This window comes from Aphelocoma coerulescens, assembly GCF_041296385.1.
Source record: "Aphelocoma coerulescens isolate FSJ_1873_10779 chromosome Z unlocalized genomic scaffold, UR_Acoe_1.0 ChrZ, whole genome shotgun sequence".
Taxonomy (NCBI): domain Eukaryota; kingdom Metazoa; phylum Chordata; class Aves; order Passeriformes; family Corvidae; genus Aphelocoma; species Aphelocoma coerulescens.
This window is the reverse complement of record NW_027184085.1, coordinates 50,319,936-50,343,162: the sequence shown is the minus strand read 5'-3', so window position 1 is coordinate 50,343,162 and position 23,227 is coordinate 50,319,936. Positions and strand designations below refer to the sequence as shown.

General features: G+C 43.9%; 1 protein-coding gene and 2 long non-coding RNA genes across 5 annotated transcripts in view; 1 reads left to right on the top strand and 2 right to left on the bottom strand.

Annotated features, from left to right (window-relative positions):
* Positions 1–16,785, bottom strand: part of LOC138103782 (uncharacterized) — an 18,966-nt gene extending 2,181 nt beyond the window's left edge. The window contains exons 1-4 of one of the 2 annotated variants that reach the window (XR_011147851.1): positions 16,705–16,785; positions 15,353–15,644; positions 12,112–12,202; positions 1,195–1,381 (exon numbers count right to left, since the gene is read on the bottom strand). This is a non-coding gene — a long non-coding RNA (uncharacterized lncRNA). Of the gene's footprint in view, positions 1–1,194; positions 1,382–8,267; positions 12,203–15,352; positions 15,645–16,704 lie in introns of those variants that run through there. The other variant, XR_011147850.1, reaches the window with a different exon arrangement.
* Positions 1–23,227, top strand: part of TEK (TEK receptor tyrosine kinase) — a 59,653-nt gene that overhangs the window by 9,287 nt on the left and 27,139 nt on the right. For both annotated transcript variants that reach the window (XM_069002349.1, XM_069002351.1), the window contains exon 2: positions 16,780–17,091. In XM_069002349.1, the coding sequence (XP_068858450.1) occupies positions 16,780–17,091 (312 nt within the window). The remainder of the gene's footprint in view (positions 1–16,779; positions 17,092–23,227) is intronic.
* Positions 16,867–23,227, bottom strand: LOC138103783 (uncharacterized). Its single transcript, XR_011147852.1, has 4 exons — positions 23,124–23,227; positions 21,025–21,073; positions 17,072–17,196; positions 16,867–16,940 (listed from the first exon to the last, which is right to left on the bottom strand). It is a non-coding gene; the product is annotated as an uncharacterized lncRNA (long non-coding RNA).

The window sequence follows — 23,227 nt, the reverse complement described above, 5'->3', positions numbered from 1 at the left end:
GGAGTAGCAAAATTATGCTGACATCTATCCTGAAGTATGGATTCTAATGCTCAGCTTGTGGCTAGGTTCAGTTGGTTAAGTTCTGACCAAAGAAGAGCTGCAGATTTACTTATTCCCCTAAAGGCAAGGAATGAGTGTCACAACTTGCCTTTTTCCTCAGAAGTGCTTCAGACATCCTCAGGTATCCTCAAATGGTCTAGAAATCTGCTTGCAGTTTCTCACAGTGAGCTAACTCCCAGAAATGTTCAAGTGTGAGCCTTATTTTAGCAAGATGACCACCATCAGTAAAGGACTGGTGAAAACCAGCAGCAATTACAATTAGCTTCAAGAACATTTGACTATTTCTATCAGGAAACAAATATATTGTCAAATGTCTCCATTCTCCAAGACAGAATCTTCTGTGCTACAGTTTTGCTCTGCCAATAATCCTAGATCCAGTGGCTTTCTAAAGATACTAGATTTTTTTTCTCACTTAGCTGTTGGACCCATATATGGTAAAAGACTCGAAATATTATAATAGCCTTTTTAGAAAAGGGTAACAGTGGAGCAAACCAGTGCAGTAGCATTCAATAGCTCTCCATCATCTATGTTGATGGCTGCATTTTCTTTGGGATCAGTAGGCGTTATGAAAAAAATCTAAATTATCATTATTATGTGACTCATTTTCATATTTACAAAGTTGAACAGCTTTTAACATACATTACCAGAGACACAAGCACCTTTATAATTCTATAGGCTTTTCAAAATGACAAGTCAAAAGTTTTAGTTGGATTGGAAAGTTCTAACAATTCTGTTTCAAGACTTGTATTTCTCTTTTGAAGCTTAACTTAATCAAAAACCTGTACTAACCAGTGGCCTATCCATGCCTGTGACAGTGAGCAGGAATGTCATTCTTCCCATAATTGAAGGGACTAGGCCTCTGTGAGCATCTTCAAATAGGCTGTTGTCAGATCAAAGTGGCACCTGAACTTCAGTGTGTCGTATGACTGAGTGCTGGAGTTTTGAACATCCCACAAAGAAATGCAGGAATACCACTTCTGACCTTTGAATGTCGGGTATTTCATAACTGTAACCATGAGGTTTTAATATCAGGTATTTGTTGCATGACCAGACATTACACTGATCCACAACCTTTCTGACACCTAAATTATCAAACTACTAATGTGAATTAGAGGAATTTTAAACCAAATTCACCTTTTGTTCCTGAAGTGTATTTGATTTGTGAGACCCTGAAATTGCATCCGCCTGCCATACTGTGCCTGGTTCACACGTACTGAGATGCAGAGTAGCTCTCAGGAAGCCTGTGTTCCCAAAGGTCATTTCAACAGCTGGGAATAGTTGGGAGTGGAAAGGCATTACATCAGGCCCAAAGGAATCAAATCTGAAAGAGTGAAATGAAACCACACTACATTTGTAAGTGTCAACATATGCTATTGTTTTAGATACAATTTTCATATATAGATACATGAATACACATGTATTATATGGTTTTCATACTTAGTCATAATTAAGATGGATAGATTACTTTTTTGCTGAATTTTCATTTAAGGGAAAACTGAAGTTGTAATATTTTGCACAGATTGTCTGATGCCCACAAGATTTTTATCAGGAAATCTTTAGTGTACAAGAGGGAGAATAGAAGTCATAGACATTGACTGTCACTGAGAAGTTGGCTCTAGGGCAGGGGTCCTTCATGTGCTCATGATGAGAATTACCTGGGCTGGAAACCTGCTCTGTATCAGTCACATACATTTGAGTGTGCTTGGCCTAGACCCATCTCTTAAACAAACAAAAAACCGTGTGCAGCTCTCTTGGAAGATGTCTTGGTTTGAAAGACAGGTGTCTGCTAAGGAAGGCAGAAGCCTTCCTTGGAATGGCAGATGTAACCCCTTTCCCTCTGAGTTATTATAATTTTGAAATCAAGGGCTTTTAGGCAAAGATGTGGGAAATAGAATAACAGTTCTTTACTATTATATATATATATAACCAGTCAACCAAAACAGCAATAACTATGGCAGTAACAGCAAACAATCACAAACCCAGTCCCAGCCTTCTCGGCTGTCAGGCCCTTTCCCCTCGGGTGCAGTTCCGCTCGCAGCCGGCAGGGATCGCTGGCGGCTCCCGGTGAGCAGGGCAGGTGCGATGGTTCCCCCGCGGCTGCAGGGGGCGCTCCGGAGCGAGCTTGGGGAGCACGCGGCACTGGTGCCCTGGGATCCCGGGGAAGGGTGGAACAAAGGCTTCACAAACCCCTGGGCAGCCGATCCCAGTGTCCGGCCAGACTCTTGGGAACGGCAGGCTGGAACAGCAGGCTGGAATGGCAGGCTGGAGCGGCAGGGATGAGCACAGATCCCAGAGGACAGACGAGATGTATCCAAAAGGGGAACCCCCCGGAGATCGGGCAGGCAGGGCGAGCACAGCTACGGCGTAGCGAAGGCTTGAAGCAGCAGCGGGGCAGGGCGGCCACAGCCCGGCCCCCAGCAGAGCAGGGAAAGCAGCTTTGGGGTCCCAGTGTTGTTTCCAGCAGAAAGAAAAACGGCTGAAGAAAGAACCAGCAGCTTCTTTCTCTGCAGCTTCTCTTTCCAAACACCGAGAGCGAACTGACCCCACACCCAGCTGAAACAAAGGAGTAGCCAGGCCCACCCCACCCCCAATGGGCAGCTCTTCTTGTCTTTCTTAAGTACAGTCATTTGTCCCCTAGCAACATGCATATGGGAAAAACTTCCTTTAACAGGAAAAAAACTAGGACTAAAATAAAACCCCAACATTATCCACCCTGAATTTTTTCCCATACTAACATGTTACATGAAACTTAACCTTTTTAACCATATAAATACATGCATCACCCGAATTATATACATATATACATGCTGATACTGATACAAGTACAAAGCCATGGGTAGTGCACCCTAAAACAAGGTCCCCTTGCAGTATGCATCGGGTCTCTCCATCCCTTTGCATCACCCACCAGGTGCAACCTGGTCCCTGAGCAAAAACAACCCCACGGATGGGTTTGTCTTTGCTCAAGGCAGACTTTACCCAAACAGTTTTTCCAAGCATACCTCTCATGTGCACCACTGGAACCTTATCCCCATCTGTTGTTTGTAGGGGTTCGGATTGGGCAGGGCCTGCTCGGCTGGTGGAGCCTCAAGTGTTAACTAACCAGGTGGCTCTTGCTAAATGCACCTCCCAGTTTTTGAAAGTCCCCCCACCCAGTGCCTTCAAGGTGGTTTTAAGCAGTCCATTACACCGCTCAACCTTCCCAGCTGCTGGTGCATGGTAAGGGATGTGGTACACCCACTCAATGCCATGTTCTCTAGCCCAGGTGTTTATAAGGCTGTTCTTGAAATGAGTCCCATTGTCAGACTCGATTCCCTCAGGGGTGCCATGCCTCCAAAGGACTTGCTTTTCCAGGCCCAGGATGGTGTTCCGGGCAGTAGTGATGGTCTCCAGCCATCCTGTGGTGGCTTCTACCATTGTGAGCACATAGCGCTTGCCTTGGCAGGTTTGAGGCAATGTGATATAATCAATCTGCCAGGCCTCCCCATACTTGTATTTGGACCACCACCCACCATACCACAGGGGCTTCACCCGCTTGGCCTGCTTGATCGCAGCACATGTCTCACAGTCATGGATCACCTGGGAGATACTGTCCATGGTCAGATCCACCCCTTGATCTCGTGCCCATTTATAGGTGGCATCTGTGCCCTGATGGCCTGAGGCATCATGGGCCCATCGAGCTAGGAACAACTCTCCTTTATGTTGCCAATCCAAGTCTATCTGGGACACCTCTATTTTTGCAGCCCGATCTACCTGTTTGTTGTTACGATGTTCTTCATTAGCCCGGCTCTTGGGGATGTGAGCATCTACATGACTGACCTTCACGGATAGATTCTCTACCCGAGTGGCAATGTCTTTCCACTCCTCAGCAGCCCAGGCTGGTTTTCCTCTGCGCTGTCAGTTTGCCTTATTCCACCTTTCCAGCCAACCCCACAGAGCATTGGCTACCATCCATGAATCAGTGTAGAGGTAGAGCTTTGGCCACTTCTCTCTTTCAGCTATGTCCAGAGCTAATTGAATGGCTTTGAGCTCAGCAAATTGGTTCGATCCACCTTCTCCTTCAGTAGCCTGTGCAACTTGTGTGGGGCTCCATACAGCGGCTTTCCATTTCCGGCTAGCACCTACAATTCGGCAGGAGCCATCAGTGAAGAGGGCGTATTGTCTTTCACTCTCTAGTAGCTCGTTATATGGTGGGGCTTCTTCAGCATGCGTCACCTGCTCCTCTTCTTCTTCAGAAGATAACCCAAAAGTCTCACCTTCCGGCCAGTTCGTAATTATTTCCAAGATCCCAAGGCAACTTGGGTTTCCAATTTGGGCGCGCTGCGTGATGAGGGCAATCCATTTGTTCCAAGTAGCGTCGGTGGCGTGATGCGTGGAGGGAGCCTTTCCTTTGAACATCCACCCCAGCACCGGTAGTCAGGGTGCCAGAAGCAACTGTGCCTCTGTGCCGATTACTTCTGAGGCAGCTTGGACTCCTTCATAAGCTGCCAAGATTTCTTTCTCTGTGGGAGTGTAGTTGGCTTCAGACCCTCTGTAGCTTCGGCTCCAGAATCCTAGTGGTCGGCCCCGAGTCTCACCAGGCACCTTCTGCCAGAGGCTCCAGGACAGGCCATTGTTCCCGGCTGCAGAGTAGAGCACGTTCTTCACCTCTGGTCCTGTCCTGACTGGGCCAAGGGCTATGGCGTGAGCGATTTCCTGCTTGATCTGGGCAAAGGCTTGCTGTTGTTCAGGGCCCCAGGGGAAATCGTTCTTCTTGCGGGTAACCAGGTAGAGAGGGCTCACGATCCGGCTGTACTCAGGAATGTGCATCCTCCAGAAACCTATGGCGCCTAGGAAAGCTTGTGTTTCCTTCTTGCTGGTCGGTGGAGACATTGCAGTGATCTTATTGATGACCTCAGTGGGAATCTGACGTCGTCCATCTTGCCACTTTACTCCCAGGAACTGGATCTCTCGGGCAGGTCCCTTGACTTTGCTCTTCTTGATGGCGAAACCAGCTTCCAGGAGAATTTGGATTATTCTCTCTCCCTTCTCAAACACTTCTGTTGCGGTGTTCCCCCACACAATGATGTCATCAATGTACTGCAGATGTTCTGGGGCCTCACCCTTTTCCAGTGCAGTCTGGATCAGTCCATGGCAGATGATGGGACTGTGCTTCCACCCCTGGGGCAATCGGTTCCAGGTGTACTGCACACCCCTCCAGGTGAAAGCAAACTGCGGCCTGCACTCTGGTGCCAAAGGAATGGAGAAAAATGCATTGGCAATGTCAATAGTAGCATACCATTTTGCTGCTTTGGACTCCAGCTCGTACTGGAGCTCCAACATGTCCGGCACAGCAGCGCTCAGTGGTGGAGTCACTTCATTCAAGCCACGATAGTCCACAGTCAATCTCCATTCCCCTTCAGACTTGCGCACAGGCCAAATGGGGCTGTTGAAGGGTGAGTGGGTCTTGCTGACCACCCCTTGGCTCCCCAGCTCACGGATCATCTTGTGGATGGGAATCACAGCATCTCGATTTGTCCGATACTGCCGGCAGTGCACTGTCGAGGTGGCAATTGGCACTCGTTGCTCTTCCACTTTCAGGAGCCCAACTGCAGAAGGATTCTCAGATAGTCCAGGCAGGGTGTTCAACTGCCTAATGCCCTCTGCCTCCACAGCAGCAATCCCAAACGCCCACCTGAGTCCTTTTGGGTCTTTGTAATAGCCATTTCGGAGGAAGTCTATGCCCAGAATACACGGAGCCTCTGGGCCGGTCACAATCAGATGCTTTTGCCACTCCTTCCCAGTCAGGCTCACCTCAGCTTCCAAAAGGGTCAACTGCTGTGATCCCCCGGTCACCCCAGCGATAGATACAGGTTCTGCCCCCACATGTCCCGATGGCATTAAAGTACACTGTGCCCCAGTATCAACCAATGCATCATATTTTTGTGGCTCTGATGTGCCAGGCCATCGAATCCACACCGTCCAGAAAACCCAGTTCTCCCGTGCCTCTTCCTGGCTAGAGGCAGGGCCCCTCTAGCCCTGGTTATCATTCTTTCCCTGGGCGTACATGCTCGAGGTACCTTCAAGGGGATCCGACATATCATCCTCCCTTCTGTAATACCTGGCAGCTCGGTCACGGGAGGCTGAGGCTACTTTCACCTTAGTGGAACCCCCTCGGTTAGTGCCTCCCTCCTTGAGTTCACGCACCCGCGCTGCCAGGACAGAAGTGGGTTTCCCATCCCACCTTCTCATGTCTTCCCCATGCTCACACAGGAAAAACCACAGCTCAGCTCATGGGGTGTACCCTCTCTCTAGCAGGGGGATGACGGGCTCTGACTTGGGGGCCTGTGACTCGCACTGGTGCCACACTGACCTTCCTCATCTCCTCCCTCATTTCCTTCCTCATCTCCTTCACCTCCTCTTTGAGGTCCTGGACCACAGCAGAGACATGAGCTTTCAGCGGACCATTGACCATAGTGTCATAATTCCTGAGCTTGTTGGCAACAGAGCCCACTGTTTCTCGGTTATTGTCAGCATCAATCGTTGCAATGAAGGTGGTGTATTGCTGTGGCCCTAGCTTTGCCAGGTTCCACATCATCTGTCCTGTGCACCTGACCTTATCAGGGTCATTATCATACTGTCCATCCTTCCCAAAGAGTACCTCTAATACTGCCACCTCTCTTAGCTGTTGGATCCCTTCCTCGAGTGTCTTCCACTGCATTCTATGATGGTACTCCTGCATTCTTTCTTTGTGAATGAACCTTTCTCTCACACTCATTAAGAGCCGCTCCCAGAGAGAAAGGGGCCCTGGCTCCCTCACAAATACCTGGTTCACACCTGGGTCCTGGGTCAACAATCCCAGATACCTTGCCTCACCACTATCCAGTTGCACACTTGTGCCCATAAGGTCCCAAACCCGAAGCAGCCAGGTGGTATAAGGCTCACGCCCCCTTCGCACAATGTCTTTTCACATACCACGGAGACTGTCGTATGACAGGGACTCAGTGATGATTTCTGGCTCTGGCTCTCCTGCTGGTTGTGAGGGCCCTGGTTCCCCATCATCATTAACTGGTCGTACTGATTTGGTCTTACACATCCTCCTTTGCACAGGGGCGACTGCTGCTGGCTGTCATTGGCCTTGTGGTTCAGCTGAAACCTGGATGGTTGTAACATCCGTGGGCTCCACTGCTGCACCATCGGACTCACCCTCTTTGGGGCAGGGAGAGGGTTTTTCACTAGCTGAGGAGGTGTATTCCCTTAGCAATTGGCATATCTCCTGGCGCACCTGGCCCATCTCCTGGCACATCTCCTGGCACATCTGGCCCATCTCCTGGCATACCTCCTGCATCCCTTTTGCCAGTACCCCCACCCAGTTAGGGTAATCCATTTCTGAGGTTGGCTGTTGGGCAGTATCAGGCTCCGGGGTGGGATCTCTAGTGTCTGGGGCTGTGTCAGGTTCTGGGGCAGGATCAGGCTCTGGGGCAGGATCTCTAGTCTCTGGGGCTGGTGTCTGGGTAGTTATCCAAGCCAATCTCAACTTATCCTTGAATGCTAAATAGAGTAGGCCTACCAGCAGCAGGTGGTTAGTATTCAGAGGGAATCTAAACCCTTCGAAAATTGATGGGGTGGGTCCAAAGAACTGGTTGAGGGGTTGGGGGAAAACTTCCCCTGGTGTCATTTCCTCACAGAAGGTACCATTGTTAACATAACCCCAAAAACATGCGCTCAGTGTGTGATAGCCGTTTATCCACGTGCCCACATTCCGGAGGAAGTTAAAAACCCATGAATTCCTCACCTTCTCGACCCATAGTGGAAGCTGGATAACAGCAACGGTAGCCTTAGTCAGAGGACCCATATTCAAGTAAGGAGCTGCAAAGGGGAAGAATATAGCCACGGCCACATGCCACCCGAACCAGGGTAAAGTAGACCACATAGTGCTGCCTACCAAGGTTCCTATATCCAGCACACAAACTTAAGTTATCCAGGAACTGTTATTTCTTTTTCATCTGTCTCTCTTAATGCCCTCGTGTCTCATGTTGGGCGCCAAGATCTGTCTTGGTTTGAAAGACAGGTGTCTGCTAAGGAAGGCAGAAGCCTCCCTTGGAATGGCAGATGTAACCCCTTTCCCTCCAAGTTATTATAATTTTGAAATCAAGGGCTTTTAGGCAAAGATGTGGGAAATAGGAATAAGAGTTCTTTACTATTATATATATATATATATAACCAGTCAACCAAAACAACAATAACTGTGGCAGTAACAGCAAACAATCACAAACCCAGTCCCAGCCTTCTCGGCTGTCAGGCCCTTTCCCCTCGGGTGCAGTTCCGCTCGCAGCCGGCAGGGGCGCTGGCGGCTCCCGGTGAGCAGGGCAGGTGCGATGGTTCCCCCGCGGCTGCAGGGGGCGCTCCGGAGCGAGCTTGGGGAGCACGCGGTGCTGGTGCCCTGGGATCCTGGGGAAGGATGGAACAAAGGCTTCACAAACCCCTGGGCAGCCGATCCTGGTGTCCAGCCGGACTCTTGGGAACAGCAGGCTGGAGCGGCAGGGATGAGCACAGATCCCAGAGGACAGAGGAGACCTATCCAAATGGGGAACCCCCCGGAGGTCGGGCAGGCAGGGCGAGCACAGCTACAGCGTAGCGAAGGCTTGAAGCAGCAGCGGGGCAGGGCGGCCACAGCCCGGCCCCCAGCAGGGCAGGGAAAGCAGCTTTGGGGTCCCAGTGTTGTTTCCAGCAGAAAGAAAAACGGCTGAAGAAAGAACCAGCAGCTTCTTTCTCTGCAGCTTCTCTTTCCAAACACCGAGAGCGAACTGACCCCACACCCAGCTGAAACAAAGGAGTAGCCAGGCCCACCCCACCCCCAATGGGCAGCTCTTCTTGTCTTTCTTAAGTACAGTCATTTGTCCCCTAGCAACATGCATATGGGAAAAACTTCCTTTAACAGGAAAAAAACTAGGACTAAAATAAAACCCCAACAGAAGACCAAGGAGTCATTGTGGTATGAAGGGTGTTGGGTAGGCACAGGAGCAATGAACCAAAAATGGATGCACCTACTACTTGTGTGAAACGGATTTAGTTCCATGGGCAGGTCCCTCTGTAATATAAGATCTATCTGGGACTGGAGAGATGAAAATCTTAGAGAATCTGCAATGAAGAACTGCCTTCTAAAGACAGTCTCTGTCCTGTGCTGGTAAATCATATTTAGGATGCTGTTCCACTGTGGTTTCAGTGGAGGCACACAGCAAAGAACAACCCATGTCTAAAATAGAGGCTTTCTTATAAGGAGTTTAAAATGCTGATTGTTTATATTACAGATTTGATAGCTGTTCTCCAACTGTTAAACACGGATCGTAACGAAGTTAAAAAGCTATCAAAATACATTTTGCAATTCATCACTTGGAGCTATTAACCCCTTTAGGGTGTAAAGATATTAGGCATTTACTAAGTCCTGAAAGGATTTTTGAAAGATACATTAACAAATTACATTTCTCTATTCAGAAATGTAAGCTTTTTACTTCAAGGCTGGTAGGTTTTTTTGCCTGCTATTTATTTTTTGCACTGTTAGCCTGACTAATGAAGTGGCTTAGTTAATTTCTCCTTTGGAGTATAACAAGCTTTCCTTGACAATGCAGTTCCAACTGCACTTCTGATTGTGCTGATGATTTTCCCTTGTGTTGTTTCCTGGCTGTTCATCACAGACAAGACACCGGTCAGGGGCCTTGGCCTCCATAGTCACAAAGTGTGCTTAACACCAGAAACACCTCCCAGCTACTTTAGTCAGAAAAATCAGTAAGTGGCAAAGTGAGGGTTCACTTCTGTACAGGCAAGAGTATTAGAATGTGTTCTCCCAGCAGTCAGTGATCACAGACAGCCAACCTTATGCTATTGTATGCACTGACTAATTAATCACCTGTGTTATTTTACCTGCTTTGGCTTAGCACTTGCCCACATACAACAGGCAGTACACATTTGCGGTACAAATAGGAGCTTCATAATGCAACTGGACAAGGGCCAGCCTTGTTACAGACATATTTATTTTGGTGTGCAAATACACTATTGATGGTATGCTATGATGATATTTTGCTGGCTGCAAATCCAACCACATGCACCTGAATTACAAGCCTGTCCTACTTGAGCTTTCCCACATTCCTCACCTTTTTCCAGCATTTTCAGCATTACCTGGCATGCTGTCATCTGGTTATTCAAGTAGCCATTGCTGCTGATATGTTGTTTTCCACTTCACTCACTTGTGGTCAACCAGGCATAAGGAGAAATCATGACAAACCATGTTTTGGTTTCTCTCTCATGTTTTGGTTACTTACACACACACGCAAACACATATTTAGTCATGGCCTCCCTATCCCCAGAAACCTCCAACTAAGCTGCAGCAGTGTTTCTCTTCTAGAATTTTCTCCTTACAAGATGGTTTTGGTAGGTTGTGAAACAACTGACATGCAGAGAAAAAAAGAAGGCAGTGACATTTCCTTCAGCTGCACCAGAGGTAACCAAAGGCAGATGAGCAGATACCAAGATAGGCAGCCCTCTTACCTTTGACAAACTATTGCATTTTTCATACGTGTGCTCTGGTCTTCCCGCTACTGCTAAATAGCATAGTGATACCCTGTCACTAATTTTTCATCTCTTATTAGTTTCACTATACTTTCCCCCCACAAATAGTGCCCTATTTCTAAGGGCAAGTGGTCTTGGTATTTGAACTGTGAAGCATCTCACAGCTGCACAGTAGTATCATGCAAGATACAACAAGAAGTTTCTTTAAATGAACAACAAAAATGGTTTTATTGGGAAACCTGTCTGTTAGCTCATTTATCAGATGTTTTCCCAGAGCATTTCTGTCTTTTTTTCCTTCCCTGCTGTTCCCATTGTATGGCAGAGAATCTTAATCTCTTTGGACAACAATAACTTCAGCCTTGTTTTCCTGTGCAGGATTGAGCTGTCAGAGGAGAATCTGACTCACTGGGAGAAATTACCTGAGCCACTGCTATCTTTGCATTCCAGATGAAATTTCTAGGACACTTAAAGACCACTGAGCCCATAAAATGAATACATGGTTTCAAAGCCCCCCAAATTACTTACTTCTTTAGAGAATGAACCAAAAATAATGTAAGAGAAGTGTTGAGAGCCCAGAAAAAAAAACAAAAATTGCCAGGTTCTGGTTTGGCATACGTTCCACTCTCCCTGTGAAAAATATGCCTAAACAGTTAGTGTTTTGGGTTAGTTTCTGACTGGCTTTAATATTAAGTAAGGAGTACTTTATTTTTTCTTTTTGGGAGTGGAGACATGTGGATTTGGTCTCTATTTTATTTATTCATTCATATTTAACTTGCATTATTTCCAGCCTGGTTATGTTCCACATTGGCTAATTAATTAATTTTTAAAAAAATCACATAGTTTATTCAGTTTTTCCCCAAGAATTAATCAAATGCCATACTTCCTCATCAAAATCGCTTGTATGATTGCCATTTGTATTCCTAAATAGATTTAATTCTTTTAATCTGGTATGTTGTTTTATACCAAAAAGTAAAACTGGAGAGGGTACAGCTGAAGTTATAACTATAAAACAGACACAATGAGAAATACTGAGGTTTAGGCTATTTAGCAAGTTGGGTTTGTTCTAAGTCAAAACCTTATTATTTCAAGCAGAGGGAGTGTTCATTGTTGTATTTTAAGAAACTTGCAGGAAGAAGGGTTGATGATTTAACGGTTTGGAACATACGTTTTCACCAGTCTCTAAATGATTTTCAAATGCTGCAGTGAATGTTATACACAACTGACTGTTTCACTTTCAGCATAACACCAAAACTAAGCACAGATTCTACTTTTTCCCTGCTAATATACTATCTATATATTTTACATTCCTATTCCCAGACTCTTAACAGCCGGAATAATTTATGCTCCAAGCAATAACGTAAGAGAAAATAAGAACTACATAGGTATTACATATTACATCTATTCTCTGCTTCACCTAGTGAAAAATGGAGTGGAATTTACTGGAATTTTCTGCCCTTTCATCTTCTCTCAAATAATTAGTACTGTAAAAGTATTAATCTTTCCGCTTACCTCTTACAACAGATCTTCTCCTTCTTCTGTTACACTCCAAATGCCAAGAGGACTTCCTGCTTACAGTTTCTTCAAGCAATCAATAATTGCTCTACAAATACAAGGAAATAAATACATCTTTAGGTGTGTCATGTTTAAACAATTTCTTTGCTTCCACTACCAATCAGTATTAACACCTATACCTTTTGCTCAGAACTCTGAATTCTCAATACCCCTTGCAAATATGACCTGTGTCCATATTATACGTGCTTTGAAGGACAGTGAGGTGTGGTTATCCTGTGATGGAGCTGACAAGTCTGGCTGCCTGTTATGGAAGAGGACCATAAGGCATTCCAGTGTTGAACATTTTTTCCAAATAACAGGCAACTTTGCAAAGGTCCTACATTAGGTAGAAAATGCCTAGAATTTTCCCATGTTTTCCTTGAGACAAGACAAAGGTTAACAGTGGAAATATGGAAGTATATGGGCAGGGATTGTCAGAGGAAAGGACAAATCAACACTTTTCTCCTAAGAGTTGCTGTATCTATGGCATTAAACTATCTCAGCTCAAGACTGCCACATTCACTCATGAACTCTAGTGTCTAGCACCAATAATGGTCTAGAGGAGTGATATTTTAATCTTTGTCAGAGACTTGCTTGCTCTTTGAGTAGAACTATGGCTGGGATGTATTCCACAGAATTTCTGAGAACTGTTTCTTTCAGCTGATCCTAGCCGAGTTTTGCTGGTGCAATGCAGGACAGAAAACATGATGACTGTGTGCATGTATGAATGGCATTTTGGTAGGGAATGAGAACACAGAGGGACTACAGACACAGCATGACAAATTTATTCTGTGTTTAGCACAATTTCCCCAGGTGAATGTCATAGAATCATACAATAATTTGAGTTGGAAGGGACCTTTTTAAGGTCATCTAGTTCCAATCTCACTGCTATGGACAAGGACACCTTCGTCTAGACCAGGCTGCTCCATCCAGCCTGGCTTTGAACACTTCCAGGGATGACGCATCCACAACTTCTCTGGGTAACCTGTTACAGTGGTTCACCTCCCTCATTGTAAAAAATTCCTTCCTTGTATCTAAACTGACCCTCCTGTTGTTTCAAGTTATTACCCCTTATCCTATCACTACATGCCCTTGACAAAAGTCCCTCTCCAACTGTCTTGTAGCCCCTTCAGGAACTGGAAGGTGCTATAAGGTCTCCCTGGAGTCATCTCTTCTCCAGGTTGAACAATCCCAACTTTCACAGCCTTTCCTCAGAGGAGAGGTGCTCCAGCACTCCATCATCTACATAGTCTCTTCTGGACCCATTTCTACAGGTCCATGACCTTCCTATGCTGGGGACCCCAGAGCTGGATACAGTGTTCCAGATGGGGTCTCACCAGAGCAGAGGGGCAGAATCGCCTCCCTTGCCCTTCTGGCCACGCTGCTTTGGATGCAGCACAGGATATGACTGACTCTCTGGGCTGCGGAAGTCTGTACTAGAAAAGCTATGAAAGATACAGTTGAATATCACCCAGCAAGAGACAGGACAATCCTGTGTAATTTGGAGTGGACCAAGAGGAACTGCGTTTCCCTCCATTCATTTTGCTGCCTGGGCTATAGTCAGTGTGCTGTTATTTAAACTTGTTTAGAGGATGCCATTTTCACTGTGCTGGAAAGACTCAAAGTGCTGCATCACTGTGAGTGATGTGTCATAAATTCTTGGCAATGGATCTTCCTTGCATGGTCTCTCCCATTTACAGCAACAGCCTTCTGCAAGTGCTTTCTCTTCTCAAAATCTATTTGCACACACAGCAAATTGCCTTCCTGATAAGGTCTGTTCTTCAAGGACGAGGGCAAGATTGAAAGGACTTTTTCAAGGCAGCACAGAGGTCCTTGCTGCAGACATAGTCTGTTCCCTGTCTCTATTTTTTGTGCTTTTCTCAGAGCTCAATTCTGTTGTCCTTGTTTGGTTCTTACATACTCAAAGCCTTCATTAACATCTAGGATATGATTTGCCTAAATTTTGCCAGACTAGGTAAGTTCCTTTTTAGCAAGAGCAGTTGGATTACTTGAAATTGCATTACCCTAAAGAGATGCTGCAGGAATCCCTACCCAGTGGAGTCAAAGAAAGCACAACTATCATCTCCAAGGCCTTAGATTGCCAAGATACCTTTTTTTAAATTTTTCAAATTATGTCTAAAGCATAGCTTTTCTTAGTGCAAAACTTCCACTATTTTAAATTCTGCTTGCAAAATTTTCCAGCTGGGAAACCTTAGCTGCAAAGTCATGCTTGGCATATAATTCCATACTTACACATAGATATAAATTCCTCTTAGAGGCAGAAAACCCTTTTGTGCTTCTCTGGGAAGAAATTTCATCTGTGTTCCATCTGCTTCACTGAAGTGTCTGGGCTACTCTGCAGAGTTTAATATGACAAAAAGCCACCTATCTTTAGACAATGAATCAGAACGCTATCCATTCACTGGTGCCTAGATTTTGATTCACCCAGAATATTCTCAAGTTTAAATAAGCAATATGTCTACATATTCTACACCTTTATTGCATGATTTTTATTACTACAAGGAACCAGATATGCAGCAAATGCCCCAAATCTGGTAGAATATTGCTTTGCATATGGATCAAAGGCAGCATGAAAGCTGGTCCTCAAAATTCAGATTCTCCTACTGCTTTTTCCTCAAAGTATTAAAAGGTTGAGGTGCAGGGGAAGAAAGAGGTGTTATTTTCCCCTTTAAAACTTTGTTAGAAGTCAGAGGAACAGAGAAATGCTAGGGAAAATGGAACTGGAGCCCTGGGTGACCAGCCATCCTCTGAAGGACACCAGCCCCTTGGGCCCACACCTTTGTATTGGAAAGGCAGTTGCAGCTCTGTGCCCTGTGGACGCCAGGCAGAAATACCAAAATATTTCACTTTTGCTCTCTAACACCAGGCCTGACCTCAACACAGAAAGTCACATCAAGTCACAGAATTTGAATCCAGATTTGATTCTGAGTTTCACAAAGTTTGCAAAAACAGGATCTTGCAGTTTGTGATTTTAAGAATATCTCTAGCCGGCATGTGATCCTTGCTGATATAAACCGAAGCTGCTTTCAGTGCTGGTGGCTGTTGAACTATATCTGCCTTTGGCTGATGTATCAGATCCATAGTAAAAGCACAAATGTTCCTCATAAAAAACTAAGAGGCTTGAGACAAATGCCCTATAAAATGAATGCATGAGTCTGGTCTCATTTCTATCACATACCTCTTTAACGTTTTTCAAAGGATTTATATTTGCAGCATGCAGCAGGATGAACTGACTTTGCTGACCTGCATGTTTATGCAATATTTACTTTAATGGCTGTTGTGTCCTTTCCAAAAGGTTTCATTTCTCCATTATGTAACTGCAAGTTATCTGGGCTGGCACATGAAAGGGTGGTGGCTGTGGAAGATTGGTTGGGTGTGGTGAGTGTCAATGTGCTGTCAAGATACTTCAGTCCCCAGAGTGGTTGCTTGCATTGAAAGCAGAGAAGGACCTCCTCCCTTGGCCCAGAGCACTGCAGAGACACACGCAAAGACTGCAGTCAGCACTAAGACCTTTTGACCTCCCTTATCTAAGACTATACCCCTTCCTTCCCATCAGAGAACATTTGGAAGCTGACCGGCACTAAATATTAGGTCTCTCTATGTAAATACAAAATATACTTGTATCCAAATCAGGAAAATAGATGTGATGAATAAAAGAAATCAATTATTCTTCCTGTTTCAGCTGGAAAAAATGTGTTTCCCTTCTCCTTACCCTGCACTTAAAAAATAAAGGGAAACGCCTATTATTTGCCAATTGTTCATTATAGGAGAGCTGAATTTCCCTCCAGCTATGCACATTTGAACAACTAATAGTGTGGCACTCTGCTAGAGGATATTTTAATTAGGCTTGTATCTCTCATTTTCAAAGAAACGTTCATCTCTATGTGTTTCTGGCAGTCCTATTGATCAAAAGAAGCAATTTTGAGTGATTTAAACCTGACCTCACTTAACTAGTGGTGCCGACTTGCATTTTGTTTTGGCATAAGTTGCTTTGTGCCACAGGCCTTGCCAGTGTCTGTTAGGGCTTCAAATATTTAATGTGATTGACTATGAAATCATTAGTCCAAATTCATAAAACAGCTGCAAAAAAATACTCCAAGCGCTCAAAGTACTACCTGCTCCTGTAACTGAAAGTCATAACTGATTTACATCAGTTCATACGTACTAAATCACGTAAGGGACATCAAGGAAAGACCATTAAACTGACAACCTTATCATCTACTGATTCCATCACCAGAAAAGCACCACACTTGAGGCATTTATGTGCATGTCTAACTATACATGGATCTATCTGCTTTGGCAACCCATGGTTTTCCTTGGGCTTCTACAACAGCTCTTGAAAGAAATTCAACATGTTTGCAAGACTTACTGCCTTTTCTGAGAAGAACAAACTCCATCTGTTTGTGTCATAAAAAAATAAATCCTCAAGTCATTGTAGCAGAATACTTAATCTGTGTTCATCTGATTTTACACAAAAGCTGTGCAAGACACCAGCCAGAGAAACCCTGAGCACTGCGTGACACAGCTTACCTGGTGACTTGATTGGTCACATATTTGAATTCTGCAGTAAAATTTTTTTTAACTTGATGCTTTTTTTTTTTTCAGGTAAAGTAGAAGCAGCACTGGACCTCATACTGATCAATTCCTTCCCTCTGGTGGGCAACTCCGAGACATCACTTATATGTATCACTTCCAAATGGCGTTCCCGTGAGTCTATCACGATCGGCCGGGACCAGGAGGATGTGGCAAACCAGCACCGAGAACCACTGGAAGTTAATGAAGATTCCAAGAGAGCAGCAGCCAAAACAGTGGTGTGGAAGAGAGAACAGGCCAGTGAAACTATCGGCGCATACTACTGTGAAGGGAAACTCAAGGATGAGGTGACAAGGATACACACCATGAAGATGCCACTGGGAGGTACAGTATAGTGGTCAGATCTAAATGGTACTGCTTGCAGACTGGCAGCTATCCCTGGTTGACATGAGTGGGCACAAACATGGCTCCAGACCAGGCAAGGCAGTCCTGAGTCAATAAAAATAGACTTGGTTCAAGGCCCTTTTTTTTTTTCTGCAGTGCAGATAAAATGGTTGGTACTAGGTGCTAGTCATTTCCTTGTGGAAGTTAGTCAGACATCTGTAAGTATTCTGCCTGCATCTGGCAACTGCCAGGCACACAAAGTCAGTCAGCAATTAAGGTGGCCTCACTGACCCCATGGAATAACATTCCATTCCCCATGGAATACATGGCAACTCCTGCCCTGGGTTTTTCACATCCCAGACCCTTGATTTCAAACAGGCTTCCATTTTAAAAGTTTGACAGGTCTGAGATGTAGATAGCTAAACATCACTATTCTATTTTCTTAAGTAAATGGGCAAGCTGAGCCTAGAAAATAATTGCCTTGCCTAAAGTTTAGTAAAACTACAGATCAGCAACACTGGATCTGCACAGTCCATGTCAGGGAAAAAAAAAAGGATCCCCTCTCATCACTGGAAAGGAAATACAGAGAAATTTTCCAAAATCTGAGAAGATTATTCACAAAAATCCACTACAGATTTCATTATTCATTTGATTTTGGTTTTAGGCTATGCATAGTAGTAAAAGCAAATATGGCAGGGATACAGTGGGATGAGAAGGTGAGATTTCCAAGGTCCATTAAATTGCATTTCCACATGTTCCAAATTTTCCTTGTTTCTGGACCTCATTAGACTTCTGGGACAAGTTCCAAAGCCGAGATCACCATCAACTACAGAAAGGCACAAGTTATTTTGAGTAATTTTCTGCAGCAAATCACATTTTCAAAACTGAAGATGATTTTTAATGGATTTTACTTTACTGCTAATATTTTGTGCCATGGCAACTGGTCTGTGAGGAGACTTGACAATTTTAATCTTTCTTTATAAGGTTTTAGTAAGAGCAATATTTGTTGTTGGTATCTCCTGAAATTACATAACAAACTTCTAAAAGGAGATATTTTCATTTGTAAGAGCTGCAGCTAGTGCCTGTTATTATTTCTTTGAGCATGGATAGGTTGGAAGCAAGCTTAGTAGGACAAGTGCATTTTTCTTTGGCTTATGTTTTCTCTGGTCTTTGAAGGGTGGATTGGTCACCAAGAAAGCTCTGCAGATGCAGACTGACAACTCCTCCATTGTTTCAAAGGAGGCTGCAGTGAGGAGGTGATAAGATAGTAGTCCATGGAATGTTAATGTGACCCTGCCTATGGCAGTCTGCCAGCAAGCTGAGCACATTTCTGGCTGTTCTGTTGTAGAGCAACATCCATGGGTGGAAGAATGTCTTTTGAATCTATCAGTTCTTTGCACTTGGTATCTGTGGGCCTAGGAGCAGAGAATTTTAAGTAATCAAACTTTACCTTTTAAGTAATCAAACTTTGCTAAGAAGGCTTCTTATGTGACAAATGTTGTTCTAAACAGAAGTAGCATTCACACCAGCAGTTGGTAGGTTTCCTGAATTAATTTCTGGGTTTGAATCAATTTCTCAGATTTTCTCTGCAAAAGTTTTCACTAACAAAATTCGAACTAGCAAGTCCTCAGTGAAAGTGTATAATCTAATCAGATTAGATGGGTGAGAAAGAGGTGCATCAGAAATTCTAAAGTACACAGAAAGAGGAGAAAGAGGTTAAGGAAAGATGGTGAGGTTTGGCAAAACATATGTATCTGGAAAACAGATCTTTTTCCACTTTACTGTTGTTGTCTTCATAATTTTAAAAGTCAGAATATGTTTTTCAATAGCAAAAATTGAGTTGAAATCTATAGTTTCCCATTAGGGACACCAAAGTCATGGGAAGAAGCAGCATTTCTGGAAACCCAGCCACTGTTTTCTATCCTCCTGGCAAGAAGCTGGTGAAACACTCACTAAGCATTAATCATTTGGGTAGCCCCACTGACTTAGTGGGAACTGCCATCTGCCTGATTATATACCTATTATCAAATATGAACATACAGTGAGGATTTTTGCTGTATAGTATGGAAAGATAACAGGTTCATTTTCCTGATTTATTTTACCATCTGCTATTCTCAAAGTAACAAGTCAATTCTCCTGAATTCTTTATACTGAAACTTTGTAGTTACACATGTAATAGTCATAGATGCAATGAGAGGGAACAGTTTATGTTTTATCTTCTTATGGGGAGTGATCCTTATACTGTATAAGTACACATCTCTAGAACAGAACACCACAGGGTGTTCTCCTTCTAGTCAAAGACAATTTATTCAATTTCTCTACACAATAATTTATTCAAATTCTCTACACATATGTTTTCATATATGTGATTGAGTTCTCCCCACAGAAACTCAACCATAGAGCTGGCAAAAAATAATAGAAATGCTAGCAGCAGAGCATTATGGCACTTGTCCTGCAGCTCAGTTCATTATGTCTCTATAAGGAGTGGGCACATTTGAGATGTGAAATCATGTAATACAAGTCACAATCTAAAAATACATTGGAACTGAGCCCAAGAGGGAGTGTGCATTCCTTTCCATTGTAACAGTACCCTTTAGAAAATTCTTATGGTTTAGCCTAACAACATGCAAAGAAAAGTAAATGGGAATACAAAAGTTTAATATCTTGTTAAAACAATTAGTATTGTCTCACTAAATTTGGTCCAAAAACCAATGCAACTAAACCCTTTTGGATCATTTGTAGCTAACAATTAATGTTTTGCAAAAGCTGTTGAATTATTTTTTTCTTAAATAGATAATGATTTTTCACTATGTGTCTGTTACTAATACTACTAATACTTCTAACTTGGGAGCTGACAGTAAGTTGGAATTGCTTTCAGTTTTTGTTTGCTTGTTTCTAATGAAATCTTATTATTCTATATTAGAATTCTCTGTTTCTCTAAGATGTAAGTGTAGATACCAGTGTTTAGGCAAAATCACAAATGCATGTACTTAATGTGAAGCAGGAAGACTCCTGCTGAAATCAATTGTGTATAACTTATAAGGGAATGAAAACATGTGGCAGAGCCTCAGAGCATAAACACTAGAACTGCACAGGGGATGGAAATTCCATTCTGCAAAGAATTGTGAATTTTCAATAGTTGTCTTTTTTTCCAGCCATAAATAAAACATTTAAATGTCAAAATTTTCAAGGAAATAATATCCTAGGAGAGAAGTTGTCTTGGATTGATAAAAATGTCTTCATTCTTGCCCAGATTTTCTTTCTTTAATTTTACATAATGTAATTTTGATTTTTAACTTAAAATTTTATTTTGAAATGAAAATATCAAAATGTTCTTTCTTTTATTGCAAGAATATTATCCTTTTTTTACCCCCTCAGATTTTGCAAAATTATGTTGTGGCGGTACTGGCAGAATATCAACCTCATACAAACTTTGATATGGCATCTGTCTGCTCATTTTTTACAGCTCTGTTACATATAAAAGATAACAGAAAGTTACTTCATAATTTTTTTCTCTACTTTCTGATCCTATCTCTGTGTATTTCTTTCCCACCAAATTTTAGCCAGCCACAACCTCCAAATTATTTTCTCCAACTTTTGGTATGAACCAAAGGATGTTTTATCAACAGTTTGTAAAAACGAACCACAAAAGGAGGCATGGTTCTAGATAAAAGGCAATTTTTGATTAATAAGTTGTCTAACAGTTTACACTAACTTGTATACATGTTCCTTAAAAAAATATTTGTTGTGAAATAAATGTAACTTTATTAGAAATGGAACCTGTGCAAATGCAGAGCTGACCAGGAGCATGAATGGCTCTTAAAGGATTCCTTCCAACTGAAATGCAGGTGGGTCTTGTATCAGAAAAGTCCCACTCAGCTTGCTCGGGAGGCAGGTGGCAGCAGAAGGAAAAACAAGGATGGATGGACTTACCTGGAGGAACTTGCATAGGAGGAAACCTTAAGGCTAAAAAACTTCAAATCTAGAAAGAGCAAAGGGACTGGTTTAAATCAATGTGTCATTCCCCCGAGTGTTCTAAAGGGGAAAATACAGAGGTATCAAATTCGCAGTCAGGTAAGGAGCTGAATAATTACTAAGTCAAATTTGGCTAATTTTAGAAGAGGTTTTTTTCCCCATATAACATATGAATGACAGTATGGCATAAACCTTCAGAACTAAAAATGACCTGAGAACCTGAATCTGTCCTCAAAACACTTCACAACTTTCTCTTAGAATTTTCCAAGTAAATGAAAGGAAGCATCCTTAACTTCTAACTTGTTTCAAAGGAATGTCAATTAAAATTACCATTTCACTCAGAATCACAGAATCACCAGGTTGGAAGAGACGTTCAAGATCACTGAGTCCAACCCATGCCCTAACACCACCTCAACTAAGCCATGGCACTGAGTGCCACATCCAATCTTTTTTTAAACACATCCAGGGATGGTGACTCCACCACCTCCCTGGATAGACAATTCCAGAACTTTATCACTCTTTCAGTAAAAATTTTTTCCTAATATCCAACCTAAATTTCCCGTGGCACAGCTTAAGACTGTGCCCTCTTATTCTGTCAGTTGCTGCCGGGAGAAAGAGACCAACCCCCACCTGACTACAGCTGCCTTTCAGGAAGTTGTAGAGAGCAATAAGGTCACCTCTGAGTCTCCTTTTCTCCAGGCTAAACAATCCCAGTTCCCTCAGTCGTTCCTCACAGGGCTTGTGTTCCAAGCCCCTCACCAACCTTGTTGCCCTCCTCTGGATGCATTCAAGTGCATCAACGTCCTTCCTGAACTGAGGGGCCCAGAACTGGACACAGTGCTCAAGGTGTGGCCTCACCAGTGCCGAGTACAGGGGAAAAATGACCTCCCTGCTTCTGCTGGCCACACTATTCCTGCTACAGGCCAGGATGCCTTTGGCCTTCTTGGCCACCACAGCACACTGCTGGTTCATGTTCAGTCAGCTGTCAACCAGTACCCCCAGGTCCTTTTCTGCCTGGGCACTGTCCAGCCACACCGTCCCCAGCCTAAAGCATTGCAGGGAGTTATTGCAACCAAAATGCAGGACTTGGCACTTGGACTTGTTAAACTTCATCTTATTGGACTCTGCCCATCTATCCAACCATTCCAGGTCTCTTTTCAGAGCCCTCCTACCTTCCAACAGATTGACACATGCTCCTAGCTTAGTGTCATCTGCAAATTTACTAATGAAAGGCTCAATACCCTCATCCATGTCATCAATAAAAATATTAAACAAAACTGGTCCCAGTACAGATCCCTGAGGGACACCACTGGTGACTGGTCACCAGCTGGATGCAGCACCATTCACCATCACTCTCTGGGCCCAACCATCCAGCCAGTTCTTAACCCAGAAAACAGTGCTCCTGTCCAAGCCATGGGCTGTCAGCTTTTTCAGGAGTTTACTGTGGGAGACAGTGTCAAAGGCTTTGCTGAAGTCCAAGTAGACAATATCCACAGCCCTTCCTGCATCCATCAGGCAGGTCACTTGGTCATGAAAGGAAGATCAGGTTGGTCAAACACAACATACCCCTCCTAAACCTGTGCTGTCTGGGTCTGATCCCCTGGCCATCCTGTAGGTGCTGTGTGATGGCACTCAAAGTAAACTGCTCCATTACCTTGCCGGGTACCAAGGTGAGACTGACTGGCCTATAATTTCCAGGATCCTCCTTCCTACCCTTCTTGTGAATGGGTTGGCCAGCTTCCAGTCATCTGGAACCTCACCAGTGAGCCAGGACTGTTGGTAAACAATGGAGAGTGGCTTGGCAAGCTCATCTGCCAGCTCCCTCATCACCCTGGAATGGATTTCATCTGGTCCCATAGATTTGTGAACATCCAAGTGGCTCAGCAGTTCTCTGACTGCTTCCTCCTGGATAACAGGGGGACCATCCTACTCCCTGACACCATGTGCTAGTTTGAAAACAAACCAGTGGGAGGCACCAAGTCAGAATAACAATTTAATGGAAATTAAAGAAAAGGAAAAGAAAGTAAAAGAAAACACTGACAGAGTCAAGATACAACCTGAGTCCCTGTTAGGCAGGGTGGTGGTAGCAGTCCTCTGAAGTGGTGATCCTGTAGTAGAAGGGGTCTGCTCTTCCTCAGAAAGTCCAGTGGTGGCTGTGTAG